Source organism: Monodon monoceros, unplaced genomic scaffold (assembly GCF_005190385.1).
Source record: "Monodon monoceros isolate NGI ecotype Baffin Bay Population unplaced genomic scaffold, NGI_Narwhal_1 Super_Scaffold_9, whole genome shotgun sequence".
Lineage (NCBI taxonomy): Eukaryota > Metazoa > Chordata > Mammalia > Artiodactyla > Monodontidae > Monodon > Monodon monoceros.
This window is the reverse complement of record NW_021703786.1, coordinates 44,641,485-44,665,024: the sequence shown is the minus strand read 5'-3', so window position 1 is coordinate 44,665,024 and position 23,540 is coordinate 44,641,485. Positions and strand designations below refer to the sequence as shown.

Below are 23,540 nucleotides of genomic sequence, written 5' to 3'. Positions count from 1 at the left end.
GCAGTTACACACAGACGCTGGTAGTTATATCTGCCATCCCACATCTTCAACAAGGATGCCTGAAGTTCCTTGGTAACGCTTTCCCTGAGGTTGCTTCCCCGTCTACAGGGACCTGGTAGGGAAGGCTGGGAGAACACAGCATGGGAAGAGATTGGGTTAGATTTCTGCCCAGATTGGGGGCATTGTTCCAACCTTGACCGTGCATCTGAGTGTACGCTGTGGCGTACACATCAAGGGATGTTTCAGGAGGAAGCATGGCAGAAACACTTGAATGCTTTGCTCAAACTACAGAGCTGCTCTTGGACATTTGTAAATTGGAGTTTGAGGCAGGTTGAAAGCCAGTGAGTCAGATACAAGCATGGCCAGCGATTGAGTTAGCTCAGCGTGGCAGAAATGGTCTCCCATCCTCCTCTGGAAGCCCAGATACCCTGCCTGGACCTTTCCCTGCTCCTGAGGTCTGGACCCTGGTCTGGTGGTGATAACTCCCTCCTGACTCCCAGCGTGTCCTCCAGGTCTGGGACTACTTTGCTTTATCCTCCACTCCACTCTCTTCCACTAGCGGAAGGAAGGGTTTGCAAGTCCAGAATCTTGGGCTGGGAAGTCATACTGGCAGTGTCAGAAGCTCCAAGGGCCAGAGGAGATCGAACATCTAGAGGAGAGGAGATCGTAATCTATACACGTTACAGAATTACAGTTCTGGGAACAAACAGAGGTATATGCTAGCTCCATCCTGCTTTCCAGATCCTGTCAGCAGGACACCACCTGTCGTGAACAGACACAGGGATGGTGAGTTAACCAAGCTCCCGCTGACTTGATTACATCTCTTACTGCAAAAGATAACATGTAATAGTTGCAGCTAACGAATATTTCGATAGCACCTGCTGTGTGTGCAAAACACTTCTTAAGGTGCTTCAGATTTGTCCTCCAAAGTGTGAGAGGTTGGGTCATTGCCCACCAACTCCTGTCCCCTGCTGGGTGAACAGTACCCCTCCCCGGGGACGTTAACTCTTGTGCAATTCAGGACTGCACCTACAAGGGTTGAAGGGACCCTCAGGCTTTAGAGAAAGCCCCCCAGGGCAGAGAAGTGGAGAGGTGAGCTGGATTGCTGTTGGCAGGTGTGGGAGCCTTCCGTCATAGCTACCGCTGACACTGGGGACAGGGGGTGGGGGGATGGGTCACAGGGCACCAAAAGCGTCTGCTAAATCCTCCAGATTCCTCTACTGTTTATATACTTGTACATTTCCCTTTTGGGCAACAGAGCACCACCAAATCCAGACCAAACTTCCCCACTGTACCTCAGCCTTTGTAATGGAAACTCCTTGACTGACTTTGCAACCCAGAGTTCCCCCAATACCACTGTTGACCAGGGTACACCAGGAAGGTGGGGGTGATCTGACCCTGCATTTGGAAACCTCACCCAGTTCTAAGACGAAAGGGACTGATAGGTTATTGGTCATCTTCAGCTGCAAGGCTCCAGCCATCTCCACCCACGTCCCAGCTCTGCCATTGACCAGCTCTGTGATTTGGGCTTAACTACCTACCCAGCTTTCTGAGCCTGTTTTCTTCACCAGTAGAAATGGAACCATTAATATCGGTCTTGGAGGCTTGCTGGTAACATTGCATAAGGTGACGTGTTAAAGTTCCTCGTAAGGTAGCAGGTAGGTGGTAAATGCTCAGAAGTTTCCTTGTCTTCTCCAGAGATAAGCGTTTACAAAGAAAGGCTTGTTTTGCCCGTGAGTGTGTTCTCCCTTTCTTCTTGTAAGAGCATCTTTTTTTTTAAATTTTTTTTAAAAAATTATTTATTTATTTTTGGCTGTGTTGGGTCTTCGTTGCTGCACGCGGGCTTTTCTCTAGTTGCGGCGAGTGGGGGCTACTCTTTGTTGTGGTGTGCGGGCTTCTCATTGCAGTGGCTTCTCTCATCGTGGAGCACGGGCTCTAGGCACGCAGGCTTTAGTAGTTGCGGCACGCGGGCTCAGTAGTTGTGGCTCACGGGCTCTAGAGTGCAGGCTCAGTAGTTGTGGCACACGAGCTTAGTTGCTCTGCGGCATGTGGGATCTTCCCGGACTAGGGATTGAACCCATGTCCCCTGCACTGGCAGGCGGATTCTCAACCACTGTGCCACCGGGGAAGCCCGTTGTAAGAGCATCTTAATTTTCTCTTGGGAAATCACTCCCTCCCCACTCTGTCCATCAGACAGAGCTGCCCCACCTCTCCAGCCCTGGAGTGGGCACGTGGCCCAGGCTTGAGCAATCAGACACACGTGGTGGTTTCAAGATGACTACATGACGAGGTGGGTGTTGGAACTAGGGGGAAAGAGGAATCTTTTTCTGTCTGGCTTCTCAGTCTATAGGATGTGAGCCTGGAGGTATTGGTGTCCATCTTGTCATGAGGATGGGGAGAACCTGTTGAGAATGAAGCCCACCCAGTAGAATATGTTGTTGAGAAATGGCAAAACAAAACAAAGAACAAACAAAACAAACAAAAACCCTGAATCCTGGTGGCATCCTTTGGATGCCTAGATCTAACTATACCTGAAATAGGACTTTCTAGTTACTCGGGTGAATCAGTGTTTGGTTCACTCTGTGGTCTGGGACGGTCACTGGCCTCTGAGGTCCAGTCCTTCTGTGTCCCAAGGGGCTAACCAACCGCCTTCAGGCTGCCCTCGTTCTGCCAAGAGTATCCCACAGAGCATGACCACCCTCATTTTTCTCATCGGTGAAATAGATTTGTCGGCTGTTCCAGTGACTCAGGGTTGATGTGAAGACCAGATGGGATCTTGGAGGGGAATGCTCGTTGGAGACGATGAATTGCATGCAATTCTGTGGGCTTGTTACTGCTGTGCTGTGCTGGATTTCTGTTCCGAGGGGGAAGCTATAAAATAGGTTTGGAGCCACAGTGACACCTGGTGGCCATTCCTCTTATTGCATGATGCTTTCCCCCCCACAACTTGAATAAAATTTTCCATGTGTTTTCAGCCTAAGGGTTGTAGGTTTTCTCATTTGCTAGGCTGGTGAGATGCCCCATCCTGAGAGGGAAGCGGGTCTATGTGGACACAGGGACATCCTAAAGGCAATAGGGGGTATCCAAAGGGAGACCAAAGTCCACGGACAGGAAATTCAACTTAAGGGAGCTTGGGGGGCCAGCCACTCAGTCCTGCTGTGGCTGCGTCTGCCTGCAGGTCTCTGACCCTGTTTGGCTGCAGGGACAGCGGAGCAGACCCACTGACACGAAGGTCCTTCTTCCTGAGCCATCATTCAACGTGTCTTTTTTTGGGAAATCCCAGGGGTCTGAGGTCTTCCCCCACCTTGGAGTCTTCCAGTCTTTGCTTTCCCAGCGTTTGGCTTGGTGCCCCTGTGGATGCTTCCCAGAGGCAGCCCCCTCTGCCCATCCACCCCTCCTCCCACCACCAAAGGATGGTCCCCTCAGCCCCGCTCCAACCTGAGAGGAGGCAGAGCCCCAAAGAGAGCGGGTCAGGACCCCAGGCCCGGGGCTGGGGCGTGGCGAAGCTAGACCTGGAGCCCAGCCCTGGTGCGACCCCAGGACTGGCTGCCCGCGGCCCTTCTTGCCCCAAAGCTGCTGTCTCTGTCTCTGGCCACCTATCACGTTTCAGTCGTTTTCCCAATGCTGTTGTCCGTCCCCCACCTCCTAGCCCCTACCGACCCTCCATCATTCTGGCCTAAGCACCTCTAGCGTCCTAGCACCCAACAGCAGTAGTAACATAGAAGGTCATCTTGCTGACCCTAGGCCTGCCCTGCCTCAGCTGTCCCTCCTAAATTCTGGTGACGCATCCCGACCAGCAGCCTTATCCTGAGGTAGCCTGGGTTCCCTGGTGATCACGTGATCCTGGACATTTTGCTTTTTAAATTCAGGGATATATATATATATATATATATATATATATATATATGCAGACATGTACCGTGTGTGTTAATTTCGTAAATGGCTTGGGTTCAGGGAGGAAATTTGAGCCCTCTTTCATCTGTAAATATTAGAAAAGTTTGAATCAGTAGGTACAATTATCAGTGCCAACAATGTACCCTACACTTTCCAAGATTTCACGAATCATTAACTGTTTTGTTTAAGAAACACTAAGAGAAACACCCACCAACAACAAGGATGGCAGGTTTAAATGAATTTTGCTTTGAGAATGTAAGAAGAGGCTTGAATGAGCTGGATGCCCCCGGGGCAGAAGTTCTCAAGATTTGTTGCACCTTAAGCCGCTGTGCCTGGGCTCCTCTTTGGACCAGTTAAATCCAGGGAAAGGGCTGATTCTGAGATGCTTCCGGGACCGAGGATTACAGCTCTGCTGTGTTGCCAACCTGGGAACCGCTGGCCCCATGGGGCTATTTAAAGTGAAATTAATTCACATTAAATAAAATTGAAAATTCTGCTGCACAGGCCACATTATAGGTATTCAACAGCCATACGTGGCTAGTTGGTTGCCATACTGGACACTGCAGATGACAGACTATTTCCATCATTCCAGAAAGTTCAGTTTCACAGCGCTGCCCTAAGGAGTTGCCAAGTTCAGCTTTTGTGGCTGGGGGCAGAGTGGGCAGGTCACCCTTGTGTAAAATGGAGGTGGTTTTCTGAGGTCCTGGGCAGGCTGATGGCCACAGTGGGAGTGCGAGTATTTGGGAGTTGGACCCATTATGGTTCCTGTTTTTCTGCCGGGCTGTCACTCTATAGGGTCGAGAAGCTTCTGGAAGTGTGTCCTGGGAAAGTCACGTGGGAGACACCCAGGGGCCCAGGGCGACTGGGCTGATCGCCGGGCCATCCTCACTGGGATGGTGCACATCTCCCACAGGTGGTGGGCAGGTTGGGGAATTGTTTGGGGCCCCGAGTGCTGAGAGAATGGAGGACCTCTCAACTGCCCCTGAAGCCTTTATTCCCTGCGGGGTGACCCTTTTGGCCTCCTGCAGTTAACCCTCCTCTGGGACGTTGAGTTTCTCCTTCACCCCACAGGCCACCACGGCAAAAAAAACCTCAGGGAAGAAGGTGCGGAGGTACACGGCAGCCTTGGGGATGGGGTTGGCCAGGAACACCTCTTGCTTCTTGCGTCTCACCGTGCGCATCACCTCCTCTGCCACGTCCACGGGGTGCACACCGTAGGTCAGTCTCCTGAAAAAGACTGAAAAGCCCCCAGGAGGGGCAGGGCTTATAGCCTCGGGAGGAGGGGTGTAGTCAGAGCCCCGCCCCCCTGCCCCCCCCCCCCCGGGGTGGGGACGGGTGTGAGCTTCTGGAGTCTCAGTCTTGGGACCAACTCTGCCGTCTGCTGGCTGTGCGCCCTGGGGAGGCACTTTACCCGCTGCGCCTCAGCTTCCACATCTGTAACGTAGGCGCAGTCTCCTGCCCCGTTAACATCCCAGGATGGTTATGAGCCGTCGGAGGGGATGAGAAAGAGCTTAGAAGATAGGAAGCTGCCAGATGTATGAAGGGGCTGTTGTTTACAGTTGTTGCGAAGCTGTGTTTGTCCAGAGCCTCCTGGAACCTCTTGTCCACGTCTTTTTTTTTTGCGGTACGCGGGCCTCTCACTGTTGTGGCCTCTCCCGTTGCAGAGCACAGGCTCCGGACGCGCAGGCTCAGCGGCCATGGCTCACGGGCCCAGCCGCTCCACGGCATGCGGGATCTTCCCGGATCGGGGCACGAACCCTGTGCCCTGCATCGGCAGGCGGACTCTCACCCACTGCGCCACCAGGGAAGCCCTTGCCCACGTCTTGATTCATCTTGATTCCCTAATGTAGATAGAGCCTCGGGCAGGGGGTAGCTGCTCTGTGTAGAGCATTCTAGAATACTGATCATAGGTGCATTTACAGACCACTCAGGATGTGCTGGTTGCTGTTCCAACCCCTCTATGAGCTGGAACTTTCAGTCTTCCCTACGAGTCTACAAGTTAGGTATTACCATTAGCCCTCATTTTCCAAAGGGGAAACAGAGGCAGAGAGATGAAGGGAGTTGCTTAATATGTGACTGAGGCGAACTGCACGTGCAGGCAGTTAGGGCCAGACTCTGAGTTTCTCTGTGCTGCCTTCTAGAACAAGGGGAAGAGGAAGTTCTCGAAGACCAAATCCTGGCTATTCCACATGGGAAACTGAGGCCCAGAGGCGGGCAGTCCCAGTGGCCAAGGTCACAGAGCCTGTGACTGACGGAGCCCAACCCGGCTTCGGTCTGCTGATTGCAGGTTAGGATTCCATCTACCTGGTGCCTCAGGACCTAAGTTTTGGTGTCCCTCCCAACTGTTAGCTGGGTGCAGGGGCCTCACCGTCCCCAGTCTCATGCTTCAGGAACACCCCCCTGGACCCCCCCCCTCCTCCAGAGCCCTCCGTGGCCCCTGTCCCTCTGGCTTCGCTCTGAAAGCTCACATTTCCAGATGGAGGCCTCCCAGTTTCCTTGGCCTGGATGAACGTGGTAGGAGCGGATGAAAGAGGGGCTCACGGTGCTGACGATGACGTCGTATTCCTCCACCTCGGCCCGCAGGCAGTCGAAGAAGCCGAGCGCTGCGTGCTTGGCCGCGGCGTCTGGAAGAGAAACCATCCAGGGGTGGGCGTGGGTCCCGCTGTGCTTCCCAGGAGGGGCCTTGGGGACACACATCCCTGCGAGCTCCGTTGGGAGAGGCCTCAAGTCACCTGCCCCTCACTTCATAGATGAGAACAGAGAGCCCTTGTGAAGCAGTGGACAGATGCAGAGATGAGACGGAATCCAACTTAGCCACTTGCCCGCTGTGTGACTTTGGGCAAGTGACTCATTTTTACCTAAAGAGGCTCAGTTTTCTTATCTTTAAAATGGGCATAATACACAGGGAACTATATTCAATATCCCGTGATAAACCATAATGGAAAAGAATATGAAAAAGAGGATGTATACGTGTAACTGAGTCACTTTTCGGTACAGCAGAAAGTAACACAACGTTGTAAATCCACGAGACTTCAGTAAAATTAAAAATCGATAAAATGGGCTAAATAAATAAATAAAGTGGGGATAATATCACCCTATCCAAGTGAGAAAATATATATAAAACATTTCAGCCGGGAAGGCTGATTCCCTGAGAGAGTGATTTCTCCAAGGTCCTGAGGCCATCAGGGTTAAGAATGCAGGAGCTAGGACTTCCCTGGTGGCGCAGTGGCTAAGAATCCGCCTGCCAATTCAGGGGACACGGGTTCGAGCCCTGGTCCGAGAAGATACCACGTGCCTCGGAACAACTAAGCCCGTGTGCCACAACTACTGAGCCTGCGCTCTAGAGCCCAGGAGCCACAACTACTGAAGCACGCGCAGTGAGAAGCCCATGCATCACAACCAGGAGTAGCCCCCGCTCTTCGCAACTAGAGAAAGCCTGTGGGCAGCAATGAAGACCCAACGCAACCAAAAATAAATTAAAAAAAAAAAAAAAAGAAATGTTCCAAGGAAAGCAGTGCATTGGGCTCCCTGTTAGTTGGAGGCCAAAGGGCCACTTGTGTTGCCCGCGCCACATTGTATCATGTCACTGCTGTCTGTGTCCCCAGCACCTGGTTCTAGGCATTCGATTGCTGTTTGTTGAATGAATGAAGGCAGCGAGCAAGTGGAAAGTAATCCACCTGCTGAAAATGACACGTATGTTTGTGAGTGGGAGGAATAGTGGTGAGGTTCTAGATGGGCTGGGGCAGAGACGGAATGAGGTACGTGGCAAAGACTGCCCTGTGTGGACCCAGCTCTATTCTTCTCCCCATCCTGGGCCCACAGGTGGACTACAATTCCCAGCATCCCTTGCAGCGAGGGGGGTAAGCATGTGACTGGCTTCTCGACAACAGGATGTGAGCAGTGCTGTATGGGCACGACGCCCTCTTCTTGCCAGCAGGAACCCACGTGGGGTGGGAACTAGCTTTGACCAGGTGGAAAATGATGGCAAAGCTGTGACTTGGCACGACTCTGGGCCCCCGAGTGACCACGTGAGGAACAGTGATGCCCGCTGAGCTGGGCCATCCCATTTAGACAGTTATATGGAGGAGGAATAAAGGTCTTTACAGCACTGTCGGCTTAGCCTAACTAATGCAAACGAGAAAAGGAAAGTAAAACACTATTAGGGGGATATGATGGGCTGAATTGTATCCCACCCCCAAATTCATATGTTGAAGTCCTAACCCCAGTATCTCAGATTGTGGCTGTATTTTGAGATAAGGGGCTTTAAAAGGTAATTAAGTTAAAATGAGGCTGTTAGGGTGGTGCCCTAATCCAATCGGACTGGTGTCCTTATAAGAAGAGCAGGAGACGGCAGGGGTGCCCCCACACAAAGACCATGTGAGGACCCGGGGAGCAGGCCATCAGCAAGCCATGGAGAGAGGCCTCGGGAAACATCAAGCCTGCCCACACTTTGATCTTGGACTTCCAGCCTGCAGAGCTGTGAGAAAATACATTTCTGTTGTTTAAGCCACCTGGTCTTTTTTTTTTTTTTTAAATATTTATTTATTTATTTGGTTGCACCAGGTCTTAGTTGTGGCAGGTGGGCTCCTTAGTTGCGGCTCGCCGACTCCTTAGTTGTGGCCTGTGAACCCTTAGTTGTGTAGTGCATGTGGGATCTAGTTCCCTGACCAGGGATTGAACCCAGGCCCCCTGCATTGGGAGCGGGGAGTCTTAACCACGGTGTCACCAGGGAAGTCCCTGGGGTATTTTGTTGTGGTGGCCCCAGAAGACTACATCAGGCCACCCCACCCACCCTTTCTTCATTCCTCTCTCCCTCTCACCTTTCTACCCCCCAGACACTTACTTACCCAGCTCCGGTTTTGTGCATGGTACTTTGGGCCATAAGGAAACGTACGAGACACGTTCCCCCACCTTCTCACATCCTACCTAATGGGAGGTGGGAATGTCTCCAGAATTCTCCCAGTTGGGTCCCAGGAACATACACCGAGAAGTCCCTCTCCTCCTTGGACTTTTTAGAGGAGTCTCACCTTTGGAATTCTCTCTCGAGCCTTCCCTGGAATTGTGTCCCTTTCCTTTTCTCCTTCCTCCTTCCTCAGAACCTCTCCATCCCTCTCCCCTTTAGGGATGTGCACCCCTCCTTTCTTTCCCAGTTGTAATCATTCCTGTCTCTCCAGGGGCATCTTTATAGAGAAGGGGGCATCTGAGCTGGGGCTGTGCACCCATGTCAGGAGCGTGACCTTGATATGGCATTGATCGTGTCCAGCCAGGATGTGTCCTGACCGCCTGTGAGACGTGAGCTTCTGGGGGCTGAGGGGAGGGCTTATCTTTATCTCCCATAGTCACCTGTGTGCTGTAGATGGTCAAAAATAGGAGCTGAAGGGATGAAAGAAAAGCCAACAGATGCTTTCATCTCTGGACCCTCTTCCCCAGTGTAACCCCACGCCTAGTCCTAGACACACATCTCTTGTCTTATAAGACACATAACAGGGCTTCCCTGGTGGCGCAGTGGTTGAGAGTCTGCCTGCCGATGCAGGGGACGTGGGTTCGTGCCCTGGTCTGGGAGGATCCCACATGCCGCAGAGGGGCTGGGCCCGTGAGCCATGGCCGCTGAGCCTGCGCGTCCGGAGCCTGTGCTCCACAACGGGAGAGGCTGCAACAGTGAGAGGCCCGCGTACCGCAAGAAAAAAAAAAAAAAAAAAGACATATAACATAGGACGAAACATGTTTGTCTTAGCAACTTACAGGCTGTACGGAATGGGATTCCAAGCTTCCCTTGAATGTTATTCACTAACACAATTTGTCCGGTCCTCCGGGAAATCATGTTGGGGAGCAGCGCTGGAAAGCACAGGACAAAGAATCACGGTTACGAATCTGAGACTGAGTCAGGCAGCATCAGGCAGAGCCCTTCCCCTCATCACGGGGGGCTCCTCTACCTCCCTGACAGTTAGATTACTGTGGGACACAGATGGGATGGACCCTGGTTACCACTTATCCAGTGTTTCCTAAGAGTGGGCTGGGCTTGACTGGAGAATTGCTGGGTTATTTTATTTTATTTTATTATTTAATTTTTTTGGCCTCGCTGCATGTGGCATGCAGGGTCTTAGTTCCCTGACCAGAGATCGAACCCAGGCCCCCTTTCAGTGGAAGTGCAGAGTCCTAACCACTGGACCCCCAGGGGAGTCCCTGGGTAATTTGAAATGACCCATCCATGTGCATGGAGTGACACTGATTTCAATAGTGAGAAAGGTAATCCCTTTTCAACTGTCCTATTGCTTCCAGTAGGAAAGTTGGTTCCAATGGGTCTTTAATACTACTCTTGCATGTGCTAATCTTTTTTAAAAAAAGAGAGGAAAGACCTCAGCCCTTTGTCTTGGGAGAACTTACTGCTTTGTTCTGATTTCAGGTTTTCTTGTATTGATGGAGAGGGAAACGGGCTTTTAATTTATGGTAAAGATTTTCTCCTGAATTGAATTAACTTATAAATGAGGAAATTTAGAAAAAGATATGGAGTAATAATAGCACAGATTGAATAGGGAGATGGCAGAAGATATCAGAAGACTTAAGTTTGCATTCCTCACCGTGGTGCCAGGGACCCTGAGCTCTCAGAGGTTGAGTGAAGGACACACCTTGGCTGGCCTGCTTGGTGTGTCCACAGCGATTGGGCTGGAGGAAACTGTAACCTCTGGGGCATCATCTTAGAAGCTCTGGGGAGTCATCTTTCTGCTCCCAGTACTTCTTTCCCTTCAGCTGTCACAGCTCTCAGAATCCCATCATCGTGGAGATTCTGGCCGTAGAGAAGGCAGCTCTAAGATCATGCTTTCTCAGCCTTTGCCAAACACACTACTCCCTACATGTAGACGTTCTCCATGCTTATGTTCTCCCTTTTGTGCTTCTGCTTTGATAAACTTTATTTGGGATGTGAGGAGGGCTTCAACTCTTGCTTCTATTCCATGTCATCTCTAGCAACACCCCTAACTCCAGCTTCAGATCTGCATTTGAACTTGACCCTTAGAAATCTCCACACAGGAACCACCATTTTACCTTTAAAAGGGAGACATCCTCCTGCCTTCCTGTTTCTGCAAAGGGATTGACAGTATTCTGGGTCTCTTGCAGATAAACTCTTTTTCAACCTTGGACCAACTGTCATGATTAGGAGCAGATCAACCACAAGGTCGATATAGTAAAAGATCTGCAGGGGGGCTTCCCTGGTGGCACAGTGGTTGGGAGTCCGCCTGCCGATGCAGGGGACACGGGTTCGTGCCCGGGTCCGGGAAGATCCCACATGCCGGGGAGCGGCTGGGCCCGTGAGCCGTGGCCGCTGAGCCTGCGCGTCCGGAGCGTATGCTCCGCAACGGGAGAGGCCACAGCAGTGAGAGGTCCGCGTACCGCAAAAAAAAAAAAAAAAAAAAGAACTGCAGGGGATGAAGACAATGGTCCAGAGATGTGGGATGGGATTGGAGGGGAGCCATGGATATGAGTAAGAAAGGAGGAGAAAAGGGCAGGGCTTGGGGAGGGGACTTGATGGAGAGGAAGGTTGGAATATACCAGTCAGAGACTTTCACAATCCCTTTTCTTCCATCAACATTTACAGTCAGATGCTGAAAGCTTTCACCAAATAAGCAGGGATTTTTCTGAAAGAGGGGCTGGAGGCTCCATCCAGAATTGGGTGACTGTCTGGAAATATAACAGAGCCCCCTCTAGCAGCCAGTGGGAAGGTCAAACTCACGAGACCTTTGGTCAGTGTGATGGGTCCAAAGTAATTGGCATCCATGATCTTTTTGTCGAGTTCCAGAGAAATCTTATGGGCAGGCCCCTTCACCTTCATGCTGGCATTGTTGATGAGGATGTCCACGCAGCCATAGCAATCCAGGACCTCTTTGGCCACATCCTGGACACAGCTGATGTCCGAGAGATCCAAGAGGACCAGCTTTGGGGTGAATGTCTGCTGGGCCAATGAGAGAGTCAAGACACATGTGGGTACATCCCCGCAGCCCTTGGGACCCTTCAATCTGAGAGCCACCCATTTTGAAACTCAGAACTCATGGAATGACTACAAACAAATGATGAGGAAGAAGCAGAGATGACTCTGGGAGGAAGGAAATTGATGGAGAAAATGCATCCTTGGGGACCAGAGCAACAACAACATTCCCAACACGCAAACATGCAGTCATAAGTCTGAACTTCTGGTCAAGGGGCCGGACCTGAGAAATCCAAGTGGAGGCCATGCATTGATTCTGCTGGTGATGTCATTTCTTATAACACTTCTGAGCTCCTTTTTGGAAATCGCTTTCAGACTGGCTTCCAAGCCACAAGAGAATCTGCCCAGTACTTTGTAGCCACGTTTAAGTTTTGGCCAAAATCATACAGTCAGCACAATTTTTTTGGAACACCATCTATGTGCCAGGCATTTGTGTTCAGCCCTAAACATTTGATATCGTCAGGATTCTCATGGGTTAGAAGGGATACAGATGGAAAAATTGATTTTACCATATGGTGAATGCAATCCCGGTGTTTGACAAACACTAGCCCTGAGATACGGCCTTAAAAAAAGGTTCCCTGGTCAAATTTGCTTGGGAAATGCAGACTATCATATGTTCTTTTTGGAGATAACACAATGCACATTTGCATAGCAAAGGCCCTGAAAAGTCCTGCAGTAAAGAAATTAGTCAGACAAGCTTGGCCTAACTCAGTATTTCCCACACAGTTGACTTCAGAACCTCGTTTTTACTACTTAATAACCAATACCCAATAAGATCCCAAGAAACATACCTTGGACTATGTTGTGTTACCCTGGTCGCTCCATCTCCTCAAATACCAGAGTTAGTTCTGAATGATTTTTGGCTATTTCCAAAATCAAATTCAACATCAAGGGAAAAGATCAAAAAAAAAAAAATCCTGAAGAGAACTCTATGAAGGCAATGTCTTTTTCTTTTTTTCAAATAAATTCATTTATTTATTTATTTTTGGCTGCGTTGGGTCTTCGTTGCTGCGCACAGGCTTTCTCTAGTTACAGCGAGCGGGGGCTACTCTTCATTGTGGTGTGTGGGCTTCTCATTGCCTTGGCTTCTCTTGTTGCGGAGCACCGGCTCTAGGCGTGCGGGCTTCAGTAGTTGTGGCACGTGGGCTCAGTAGTTGTGGCACATGGGCTTCGTTGCTCCGCGGCATGTGGGATCTTCCCAGACCAGGGCTCGAGCCCGTGTCCCCTGCATCAGCAGGCGGATTCTTAACCACTGCGCCACCAGGGAAGCCCCAGAAAGCAATTTCTTAAACAATGCTCCGGAAATGCTTTGAAAACCCCAGCTGCATTGAAATGTGTTCACCTCCTGTGTAACTTCATGGAAGGGGACTTCACATCCCTGATTTCTTTGAAGGAAAATTTTTTTTTTTTTTTTGGCTTGCGGGATCTTAGTTCCCTGACCAGAGATTGAACCTGGGCCATGGCAGTGAAAGCGCCAAGTCCTAACCACTGGACTGCCAGGGAATTCCCTCTTTGAAGGAAATATTATTTGAAGTATTATTTAAAAAATCAGCCATGAGTGTTTATAAACAGAGCCCATATCTGTGACATACCATATTTTCTGGATCCTCTTTGAATCTGACTTAAATAGAATGGGCGGGGTGCGGGGGAGGCTCAGAGGCTAGAGGCACGATGAGGGGTCAAAATGAGCCAACCCCCAACTTGGCAGACTTACCTGTGTCAAGATTACGTTTCCCCAGACTTCCCTGGTGGCGCAGTGGTTAAGAATCCGCCTGCCAATGCAGGGGACATGGGTTCAATCCCCGATCCAGGAAGATCCCACATGCCTTGGAGCAACTAAGCCCCTGCGCCACAACTACTGAGCCTGCGCTCTAGAGCCCACTTGCCACAACTACTGAAGCCTGCACGCCTAGAGCCCGGCTCCGCAACAAGAGAAACCACCGCAATGAGAAGCCCGTGCACGGCAATGAAGAGTAGCCCCCGCTCGCCGCAACTAGAGAAAGCCCAAGCAGAAACGAAGACCCAATGCAGCCAAAAATAAATTAAATTAAAATTTTAAAGATACATTAAAAAAATTACATTTCTCCAAAGCAAAATTTCACCCAAATTTCACCGAAAGAGCTGACCTGTAACACGCAACGAAGGCTAAGGGTGTCCAGGGGTTGCCCATGCCGGCTGCCAGAAGGCCTTACCTTGCTGGGGTCAGCCACACTGATCAGGGCATCGTGTAGACTCTGAAGCCTCTCCCAGTTCTTTCCGCACAGCACCAGCCTGGCCCCGCTGGTATGGAACACCCGAGCACACTCTGAGGGGAAGAAGGAAGGAGGACAGGACACACTGTGCATGAAACCAGTGATGGAGAGCCCCTCTTTCTTACAAATTCAAGGATTCAAAGAATTCAAAAGCCTTAGAGCCATGAGTTCCTTTAGAGGTCATTGCATTCAACTTGCTCTGGAATTTCTTCTTGTTTCCAGCCTCAGCACGGTTGCCTCCTGTGAAGGGCATCTCACAGGGGTGTGAAATAACCCCTCCTCCATTGGGTAGTTCTGATTATTAGGACATTCTTTCTTAAACTGGACAGAAAGATGACTCCATCAAACAAGACCCCCAGAAGCTCAGCTCTAAATATATCTCAATCTGAAGATGTTGGAGACAGCTGCCATGTTTTTTCAGACCAGATGTCACTAGTTTCCTCCACATTTTCTCTGTGGGTCGATACTCCAGCCAGGGTTCTTTTTATTAAGAAAGGAAACCTGCCTGCTGTCTAGTAAGTTTTACTCTGGATGAATTTCTGACTCACCCAATGTCCCAGTGTTCTTTTCTTTTTTTTTTTTTTTTTTTGGCCATACTGCGTGGCATGCAAGATCTTAGTTCCCCAACCAGGGATTGAACCTGTGCCCCCTACAGTGGAAGTGTGGAGTCTTAACCACGGGCCTGCCAGGGAAGTCCCTCACCCAATGTTCTTAACTGGGAAGTAGTTGGTAGATACAATTATTCTTATGTGGCAATAACAGTGATATTTAAGAACAATAAAAGCTAACAGATTTTGACAGTTCACTTGCTTGGGTAGCTATTGAAAGGGATTCCCATATATTAGCTCATTTAATTCTCAGTCATCCCATGCAGCAGTTTCTTAGGTTGGGTTCCCTAAAAGCAGAATCTAAGACAGGGATTCAGGCGGCCAGGATTAATTCAGGGAGAGTGTTCTTCAGAGAAAATCTGTCAGGGAGTAAGGGCATGCGGTAGGGGAAGGGGAAGGATAGAGTCTAGCTTTGGCTGGACCCAAGGAAGGCTCTGGACTGTAAACCCAGCTGCAAGACTGTCCCACCTGGATGCAAGGGGACTGTCTTTTGTACACGTGTGTCAACCAGTCACTGATGGTGGGCTGCCTCCCTCCGGGGGTGGGTACAAAGGGTGTCCACTGGCAGAGGGCAAGTCTATGAGCCATGGCCACTGACACTCATAGGACCTGGGGATGGATGAACTGGCCAGGTACAGGAATCTAGGAGGGGCACCAACAACACCTACTACAGGGGAGTAGCTATTACTGTCCCGTTTTTACACCAAGCACTGGTGACCCGGGCTGCCTGGGGATGCCAAAGGGTAGCTGGGCAGTACTGGGTGCCCACTAGGGGCTGGAAATCCTGTGTGCCATGGCTCTAAATGATCTTATGTTTGTGTGATTTTCTCCTGCAAGTCTCAACAGCTGGAGCAGGTGGAGAGAAGGGGGCCAGCTGGACAGGACAGTTGGCAGGGGTTTGAGAAGTGGGCATTGTGGGCAGGGGAATTGTGGTATTGGAGAGGGAGCAATTGATGTGCTGGACCATTCAGTCTAAGCCAGATGGGAGCAGAAGTGAAGGCAGGAGGGGCTGATGGAGAAGGAAAGGAGGAGGCTCTAGGGAGGGGAGGTCTCAGTGAGGTCTAGAAACAGATGTGGTCGGGGGAAGTTGTGGTCAGTTCTGCTGACAGAGGGAAACTTGAATCAAGAAATAACTGTGTGGGGCTTCCCTGGTGGTGCAGTGGTTAAGAATCTGTCTGCCAATGCAGGGGACACGGGTTCGAGCCCTAGTCTGGGAAGATCCCACGTGCCGTGGAGCAATTAAGCCCGTGCACCACAACTACTGAGCCTGCGCTCTAGAGCCCGTGAGCCACAACTACTGAGCCTTCACGCCACAACTACTGAAGCCCGGGCGCCTAGAGCCCGTGCTCTGCAGCAAGAGAAGCCACCACAATGAGAAGCCCGCGCACCACAACGAAGAGTAGCCCCCGCTCGCCACAACTAGAGGAAGCCCGCGTGCAGCAATGAAGACCCAACGCAGCCAAAAGTAAAAAAAAAAAAAAAAAAAAAATATATATATATATATATATATATATATATATATATATATATATATAAAAATAGAGCCGAGTATTCATAAGAATTTAGCATATGGTAAAGTTAGCACGTTGAATCAGCGGGAAAAGAACATATTATTTAAAAGAGGTTTTTGGCCCACTGGATAACTATTTGAGAGGGAAAAAATCTAAGTACAATATACCAAATGTATTAAATAACTAAACGTAAAAATAGAACCATAAAAGACCTAGAAGAAAATAGAGATATATTGTTTTGGGGAAAGATCTTTTAAGCACAACACTGAAGGAAGAAATAATACAAATTATTTACAGGTTTTTATCCTTAAAAAAAAAAAATCCTTCCTTACAGAAGAAAACATAAATAAAAATTAAGAGGGAGATAAATTGAGGAAGTCTATTTATAATACATATGTCGGAAAAGGGGTTAATTTATTTAATCCACAAAGAACTCTTGTAAATCAATAAAGGCCCTAATAAGGAAATTGGCTAGTGAGATGTGTAAGCAATTCATAAAAACACAAAGAGCTAATACACAGAAGATAGAAGTTCAATGCCAATAATAAAGAAATGCAAATTAAAAGATGACAATCAAAACAAAATTGGTGGGCTTCCCTGGTGGCGCAGTGGTTGAGAGTCCGCCTGCCGATGCGGGGGACGCGGGTTCGTGCCCCGGTCCGGGAAGATCCCACATGCCGCGGAGCGGCTGGGCCCGGGAGCCATGGCCGCTGAGCCTGCGCGTCTGGAGCCTGTGCTCCGCAACGGGAGAGGCCACAACAGTGAGAGGCCCGCGTACCGCAAAAAAAAGAAAAAAAAAAAAAAATTGGTAATAATCACATATTCACTGCTGGTTGTAGTGTAAATTGCTACAGTCTTTTGGAAGAAAAATTAAAAGAATCCTTAAAAGTAAGCATGGCCCAGTTATTTTATTTATGGGCATTTATTCTAAGGAGATAATTAAGAATGTCTGCATGGAATAGTTAAACTATTATTTATCTCAATATCATAATAATAAAGAGTTGGAGATGTTGGTTAGGGAGATGGTGGAGTATCTATATATCGGTTATTTCAAAGGCTTTAAAACTGATGTTGCAGAAGTGGGTCTACCAACATGGAAATCTCACAATATAGTAAGTTTTTTTAAAAAGATTCAAACAGTGTGTCTAACACAGTGCCATAACACTTGACTCTGTGTGTTATTGGTTGTTAAATTGCACCTATGATTATGTAACAAGATTTAAAATTGGGATTTCCAAGATCAGATATAAAATTCCAAAGTGACAGTCCAAGATGCAGATTGTCAAAGAAAATTACTGAAACCCTGTTTCATGAATACCCTTTACTCCTAATAGGATGCAAACGGATAAGGCAGAGGAGAGAGGGGACTTGGAAAGAGGGCGTTTGTGGAGAGAACACCGTTAGGTGAGTTTTTGCCCCTTATCTCCATCCTAGAGAGAAGAGAGTGACCATTTGAACACACACTGTGAGTTCCCTGCAGCCGGGAGCCCGGAGTGATGTCTGAGTTGCACCTGGGGAATCTCATGGGCGTCACCAACTATCCCAGAGCAGAGGGAGGAGAGCTGGGGCTGCCCCAGAGGTTGGTCTCTTTACTGAAGGACCCTCCCATCCACCACAACCACTTGGACCAGAGGTGAATCATGAGCTGGCTGGGAGCTCTTGAATTCTGCCCCAGAAGACCTCTGAGGAGGGCAGTGGGACTCTAACGCAGGGCGTACGTGCACAGACTGCCCCAAACCAGGGGTGGCACGGGAACTGAGCAAGGGGAGTGCACCTGCCCCGCGGCAAGTGCAGGTGAATATCCCAGGGGGCACCTCTGAAGGACCCACAATAGAGCCCATGAGAGAAAGAATCCACTCGGTTTCGTTTTTGGTTTTTTTTGCGGTACGCGGGCCTCCCACTGCCGTGGCTTCCCCTGTCGCGGAGCACAGGCTCCGGACGCGCAGGCTCAGCGGCCATGGCTCACGGGCCCAGCCGCTCCGCGGCATGTGGGATCCTCCCGGACCGGGGCACGAACCCGTGTCCCCTGCATCGGCAGGCGGACTCCCAACCACTGCGCCACCAGGGAAGCCCTCCACTCGGTTTTAAATGTGTGCCAGGCATGGAGCTCGAAGCCGGCTTCTAAGAGTGTCAGTCAGCTGAGACTTTTTCCTGTCTTCCTTCTCTCCTCTCCTTCCTGCCCCTCCACCCCCAGAGGGGTCAGAAAGAGCAGCAAACTGGCCGGCAACTCGCCCTAGCTGGGGGCAGGTATGGCAAGGGAGAAGGAAACTTGAACTTCAACGAAAACGGACACGTTTATCAATGTATTGGACTGGGCACTGCAGTTTCTGAATCAAAGCTATGTTTGGGAATTTATCGTGACCAAAGGGTTTGGTATAATCTAATAGTGATCAGAAAAGCTACGAGACTGTCTGATTTTTTTCTTTTTAAATCAAGATGCAAAGGAAGACTTTCCCTTCTGCATGAGAGACCCGGGGTGGGCTGTCTCCCTATACCCCTCCCCCCATGTGTGCTTGCCCCCTGATGGTGATACATCTCAGCATCATAAAGTTGCTGGAAGGAAATAGGATGAAGAGTTCCCGAGTGGGTGGGGTTCTGGGTGTGTTTTCGGTTCTTTTTTCTTGAAAAATCCTCTTTAATATATGTGGTTCCTATAATGACACAATTCGCTAAAAGAAACTTCACCTGGAGGGGGAATGCCTACCCTCCGCGCGTTTGGGCTGTAATTCTGAGTGGCGGCAGCAGCTGTGCTGGGTGTGGGCATTCGTGGAGGTCATGTTTCACAAACCAGAGGGGCGTGGTTCAGTGAGCGGAGCGGAGTCACCCACCACCCCGCCGCTGGTGAGTGGTGAAGCCAGGAGGGACCCCAAGTGCTGACATTCCCGTTGGGTCCCTTGTTCCGCTGCTGACAAAGGAGCAGGTTGGGGCTCTACTGTCCCTGATGACGGGCACTCTTACAGGCTGGCCACTGGGGCAGGGTGAGGGTCTGTGGCCAGGAGCCAGACCAAACCCGTGGCCTTGACCTCCTTAGGAGAGGCAGCCATGGGTGTTTGTTACCATCACCCATTTCCCCCCCTTCTCTGCTGACACCTCACCTTTGCCAGGTGGACCCGGGAGGCTGGAGCCCAGTGGTGCATCACTGCTTTGGTGCAGCCCAAAGGCACGCTCCCAAATAGGTCCTTTCTGCCAAGGCCAGGCATTAGGTGTAATACCCAGGTGTTCTTATTTTATTCTTTATCAGCTCAGCACAACCTATATCTTGTATCAAGCACGTGGACGCCAGGCTTGTTCTTTTTCACTCAGCAAACATATTAATACATGGAGCCCTTATTTCCATAGTTCCTCAAACCTAAGATGCCACCCGCCTGCAAGAGGCTTTCTGATTTCAGAGATATTAAAATGCACAAGGATGGCCCGTGACAATTGTAAGATGCCGTTGACTGAGAGACAATTAGCTCAATTTCAGAAACGTTTAAAGGGGAAAAACCGTGCATCTTAGAGGTGATGAAACATAGGCAGGGTCTGTGGTCTCTGAAACAGTTCAAGTACAGTGGTTAAGTATTTTGAGAGTCACTCTTGCTGCAGACACAATGGGTCCAAGGTGACCCCATCCCTGACTTGGCCGAATTGTGTGGGTTTGGAGTGAGGGTTAGAAGTCCTGATCTCTATCTGTCTGGTTTCAGACACCTGGGAACTGGATTCCTCGATGCTGTCCAGAGCTACCTGCTGAGTTCAGTCAGGTTCTGTGGGACTGGGCATGTACTGTGGGCTGTGTGTAGCCTACAACATCCGCTTGGTGCCCTTCGCTTTTTTCTTGCCTTGGACCTGAGAAACGGAGCACTTTGAACCCAGAATCGCTGTGGTCAGCAGCATGTCCTGGCTAAGCGTTTATTTAAGGTCACCCATGCCCAGCTTCTCAAGCTACTTCTAAATACTCGGACTTTATTTTTTTTCTGCTTTGCATTTCTTTCTAGGGTGAGTCCGTAAGAGACAGTGAAAAAGATCAGTGACACTAGTCATGACAAAGACTAGACCATATTCCTCTGAAAATGCCATTGTGCTTCCTGGGCACCTGATTTGTACAGTGTTTGCTTATAATAGAATGAGACTTTTAAAAATAAATGAACAAGACTACTAAACCAAATATACATCTCTCAGCAATAGATAGAAGTCCTGTCTAGCAAGACAGAAAATCAGGACAGTTATAGAACAGCCTTCTCAACCAACAGGATCGAATCGACATTTGTAACTCACTTCATTCATGAGCAGCAGAATGCACATGCCTTTCACACACCCATGGATCATTCACCAAGAGAGTCCGTGCCCTGGACCAACTGAGAAATACCCAGATACGCCACTAACGGTAGTGTATTTCTGTGAGGAGCCGTGCGACCCAGAAACCAGCGCCTTAGGGACCGTCCAAAAGGGAGGAGCCATCGAGGTGCCAGGGAATGAAGGTGATGAAGGGGTCTCAGGTTGGCAGCTGTCCTGATGCTAGGTGGGCGTGTTCTGCTTGAAGAACGGTCTTCCCCAAAGACTGACTCTGCATGTCTCTGGGTGGGTGTCTTTGCTCCATTTCCCTAGGGCACTCACTACTCCCTGTTGTCTTGTGTCTGGTCTGACTGGCAAACGTGTGTGCCTGGTTTGTCCCCGTGGAAGATGGAATTTGTGTCCCCCTGTCCATTGTGAGTATTGAGTCTAGTGATTCTGGATATCCTCCTTGGGAACTGCTTCTGGGACCCACATAGGGGCCACATAAGAACCTAGTTTTACTGCCTTACTCTTTCTTTTTTATCTCATGTGGTGAACCCAGGTCGATCACCCACTGAAATGGAACCCATTCTTGAAGCATGCAGATGGGCTGCTTTTGGGGTGCCCAGGGGAAGGAGAATCCGAGAGAATTCCCAGATGGGAGGTTACAAATGTTCTCGTAATGGTAGCACCATGGGAGTGGGTGCCCAGCCCACCAGCGGGCCTCTTTGGAAGGGGCAGTGCTCATTTCAGGATGTAGAGGACTCAACAGATACTGGTTGAGTGACCTAATGAGTGTTTGGCTGGTGGGTTCGACACTTGATTAAAAATAACAAAAACAACAGCAAAAATGATACCCAAACTATGTGACACATGGGGCTGCGCTACCATTGTTAGGGATGAGAGAGAATCTTAAAAACCTAAGGGCATTTACTATCTCTTATGTCACACATGCCGCCAGCAGAAGGGCCCTCTGAGACCATCTGATTCAGGAGTTGCAAACGTAAATGCCTTCAAGGCCAGGAGGTGATGTGGTTGAGAGAATCAGGCCGAGTGTGAGACAGTAGGGACTAGTGGGGTGTGTGGCACACTGGTGTTTGCACGTTCTGCATAATTATCACCGTTGCTAACACTTGAGAGGTGCCCACTCGAGTTCCAGGCACTGTTCTAAGTGCTCTCCATCTATTAATTCGTTTACTCATCACAACAGCATTATGAGGCAGAAAGTATTAGTATCCTTGCTTTCAGATGAGAAACCCAAGGCTGAGCAGTGCATCACCAGCTGGTAAGTGGGGGAGCCAAGACTCCAACCCCACCCCCAAGTTTGGCCTCATCACCAGTTCACTGCCCCAGCTGAGGGCTTTGCACTTCGAAATTTCTAGAAACCCCCCTGGAGGCAAAACAAATCTGCAGACCGATTTTGGCCCTTAGACTGTGAGTTTGCAACCTCAGATACTCCAATCCCCTCATGTCTCAGGCGAGAAAGCTGCAGCCTCCAAGAAAGAAGACACTTGCTGGTTAATGACAGATGCTGGGAGAGAACACAGCCTCGATCCACCCCCGACCTGCCCAGTGGGCTCACCCATACGCCACCCTGTTGCCTCTCATCCTTCAGGGCAGGAGTGGGCACAAGTGGGGGCAAACTGCTTACCCTTGCCCAGTCCTGAGATGGCATCGGTGATGACCACCACCTTGTTCTGCACTGCTGACTTGGACCACAGATTGGACACCTCCTGGTAGATGAAGAGGAGGCCGCTGATTCCCAGGAGCACCAGGGGCAGCATGAGGACAGCTGGGACTCCCATCTTGTGCTGGGGGAAAATGGGAAGAAGGAATCCGCTCTGCAAAGAGACTCTGATCGGGACACGGGGCAGGGGGAGGCCTGAGGCTTCCGGCCGCGCTCATGCCCCAAGCCCGGAGCCCGCTGTCCAGGGAGCCGGGCTCTGTGCAGACTCCCAGAGGGCTGCTTCCAAGAACACCTGGCCGGCACGCTAATCCCCAAGTGGCCAATGAAGAGAAAATTACTCACGGCGTCTCCAGAAGCAGCTGGAATCCGGCCTGCCCTCCCAAAGGTTAATTACAAATTTAATTAAAATGGGTCTGCATTTTTGGAAGGAAAGCCATGTGTTAAGGCCACTTGCTTGGGCCCTAATGGCTATTTATAGCTCTCTGTGCACTACAGGGCTTTCGGGGTAAATATAGTGTCTCTTCTGATATTCAGGAACACATGCTGGCCGGGTGTTCTGATTTCAGAGTTCCTGCCAAGCCTTTTAAAGCTCTCCCGGGTGCCTCACTATTAGAGGTTCCTCTGCAGTTTGGGGCTGGGCATTAGGGATTGGGACCTGGGATTTCAGCACGAACACCCTCGCCTTCTCTTCCTATAACCCTCCCATCAGGTAGCTTCCGTGTAGCTCAGACCGGTGTGGCAGTGAGCCATCTGGCCTTCCCTTTCCAGTTGGGGGTGAAGAGCACAGAAAGTCTGTTAAACGGAGTGGAGCCTGTTGCAGAATGAAACACTTGGAAGTGTGACGTGAACTATGGGAAAGAGCAGTTTGGAGCTGTTCCTCTTTCGTCAAGTGCTTCCACGTTTCTGAGCCTTAGCTTCCTCATCTCTAAAATGGTCACAACGGTCTCATCTTGCAGGACTGTTGGGAGAACAAAATAACATACTGCATCTCAACAACAGACTCTTGAGATCACTCTCGTTATCTTTAGTGATTGAGAATACTAAGAACGTATCCCAAATGTCAAATATTTTCATTACTTAAGGAAACTCAGTAGGATTAGAAGTGGAGAGAGATAGTAGCTGCTATGGAAGACAGTATGGAGGTTCCTTAAAAAACTAAAAATAGAGCTGCCACATGATCCAGCAATCCCACTCCTGGGTATATTTCTAGAAAAAAATGAAAACACTAGTTTGAAAAGATACATGCACCCCAAAATTCATAGCAGCACTATTTACAATAGCCAAGACGTGGAAACCAACCAAGTGCCCATTAACAGGCGGCTGGCTTAAGAAGATGTGATATATAGAGAGAGAAATGTT

The 23,540-nt window shown here is 49.8% G+C and overlaps 1 protein-coding gene across 3 annotated transcripts; it reads right to left on the bottom strand.

Annotated features, from left to right (window-relative positions):
- Positions 1-4,866: 4,866 nt before the first annotated feature.
- On the bottom strand, positions 4,867-22,647 carry DHRS7C (dehydrogenase/reductase 7C). 3 transcript variants are annotated; one of them, XM_029212761.1, is made up of 6 exons: positions 22,146-22,306; positions 14,065-14,177; positions 11,626-11,839; positions 9,637-9,729; positions 6,363-6,518; positions 4,867-5,131 (listed from the first exon to the last, which is right to left on the bottom strand). In XM_029212761.1, the coding sequence occupies exons 1-6, from the start codon at positions 22,297-22,299 to the stop codon at positions 4,923-4,925; spliced, it is 939 nt and encodes a 312-aa protein (XP_029068594.1). In that variant the 5' UTR covers positions 22,300-22,306; the 3' UTR covers positions 4,867-4,922. The 3 variants fall into 3 exon arrangements, with proteins under 3 accessions (XP_029068594.1, XP_029068595.1, XP_029068596.1); XM_029212762.1 differs by having other exon boundaries at positions 11,626-11,836; XM_029212763.1 differs by lacking the exon at positions 6,363-6,518 and adding an exon at positions 22,524-22,647 and having other exon boundaries at positions 4,883-5,131; positions 11,626-11,836; positions 22,146-22,305.
- Between the last annotated feature and the right edge of the window lie 893 nt (positions 22,648-23,540).

Coding starts and splice junctions, on each gene's coding strand:
- DHRS7C (XM_029212761.1), bottom strand. CDS start 22,299: ATGGGAGTCCCAGCTGTCCTCATGCTGCCCCTGGTGCTCCTGGGAATC. Junction 9,730..11,625: donor ACCCATCACACTGACCAAAG/GTCTCGTGAGTT, acceptor TGTGCTTTCCAG/CGCTGCTCCCCAACATGATT. Junction 6,519..9,636: donor AATCCCATTCCGTACAGCCT/GTAAGTTGCTAA, acceptor TTTCTCTTCCAG/ACGCCGCGGCCAAGCACGCA.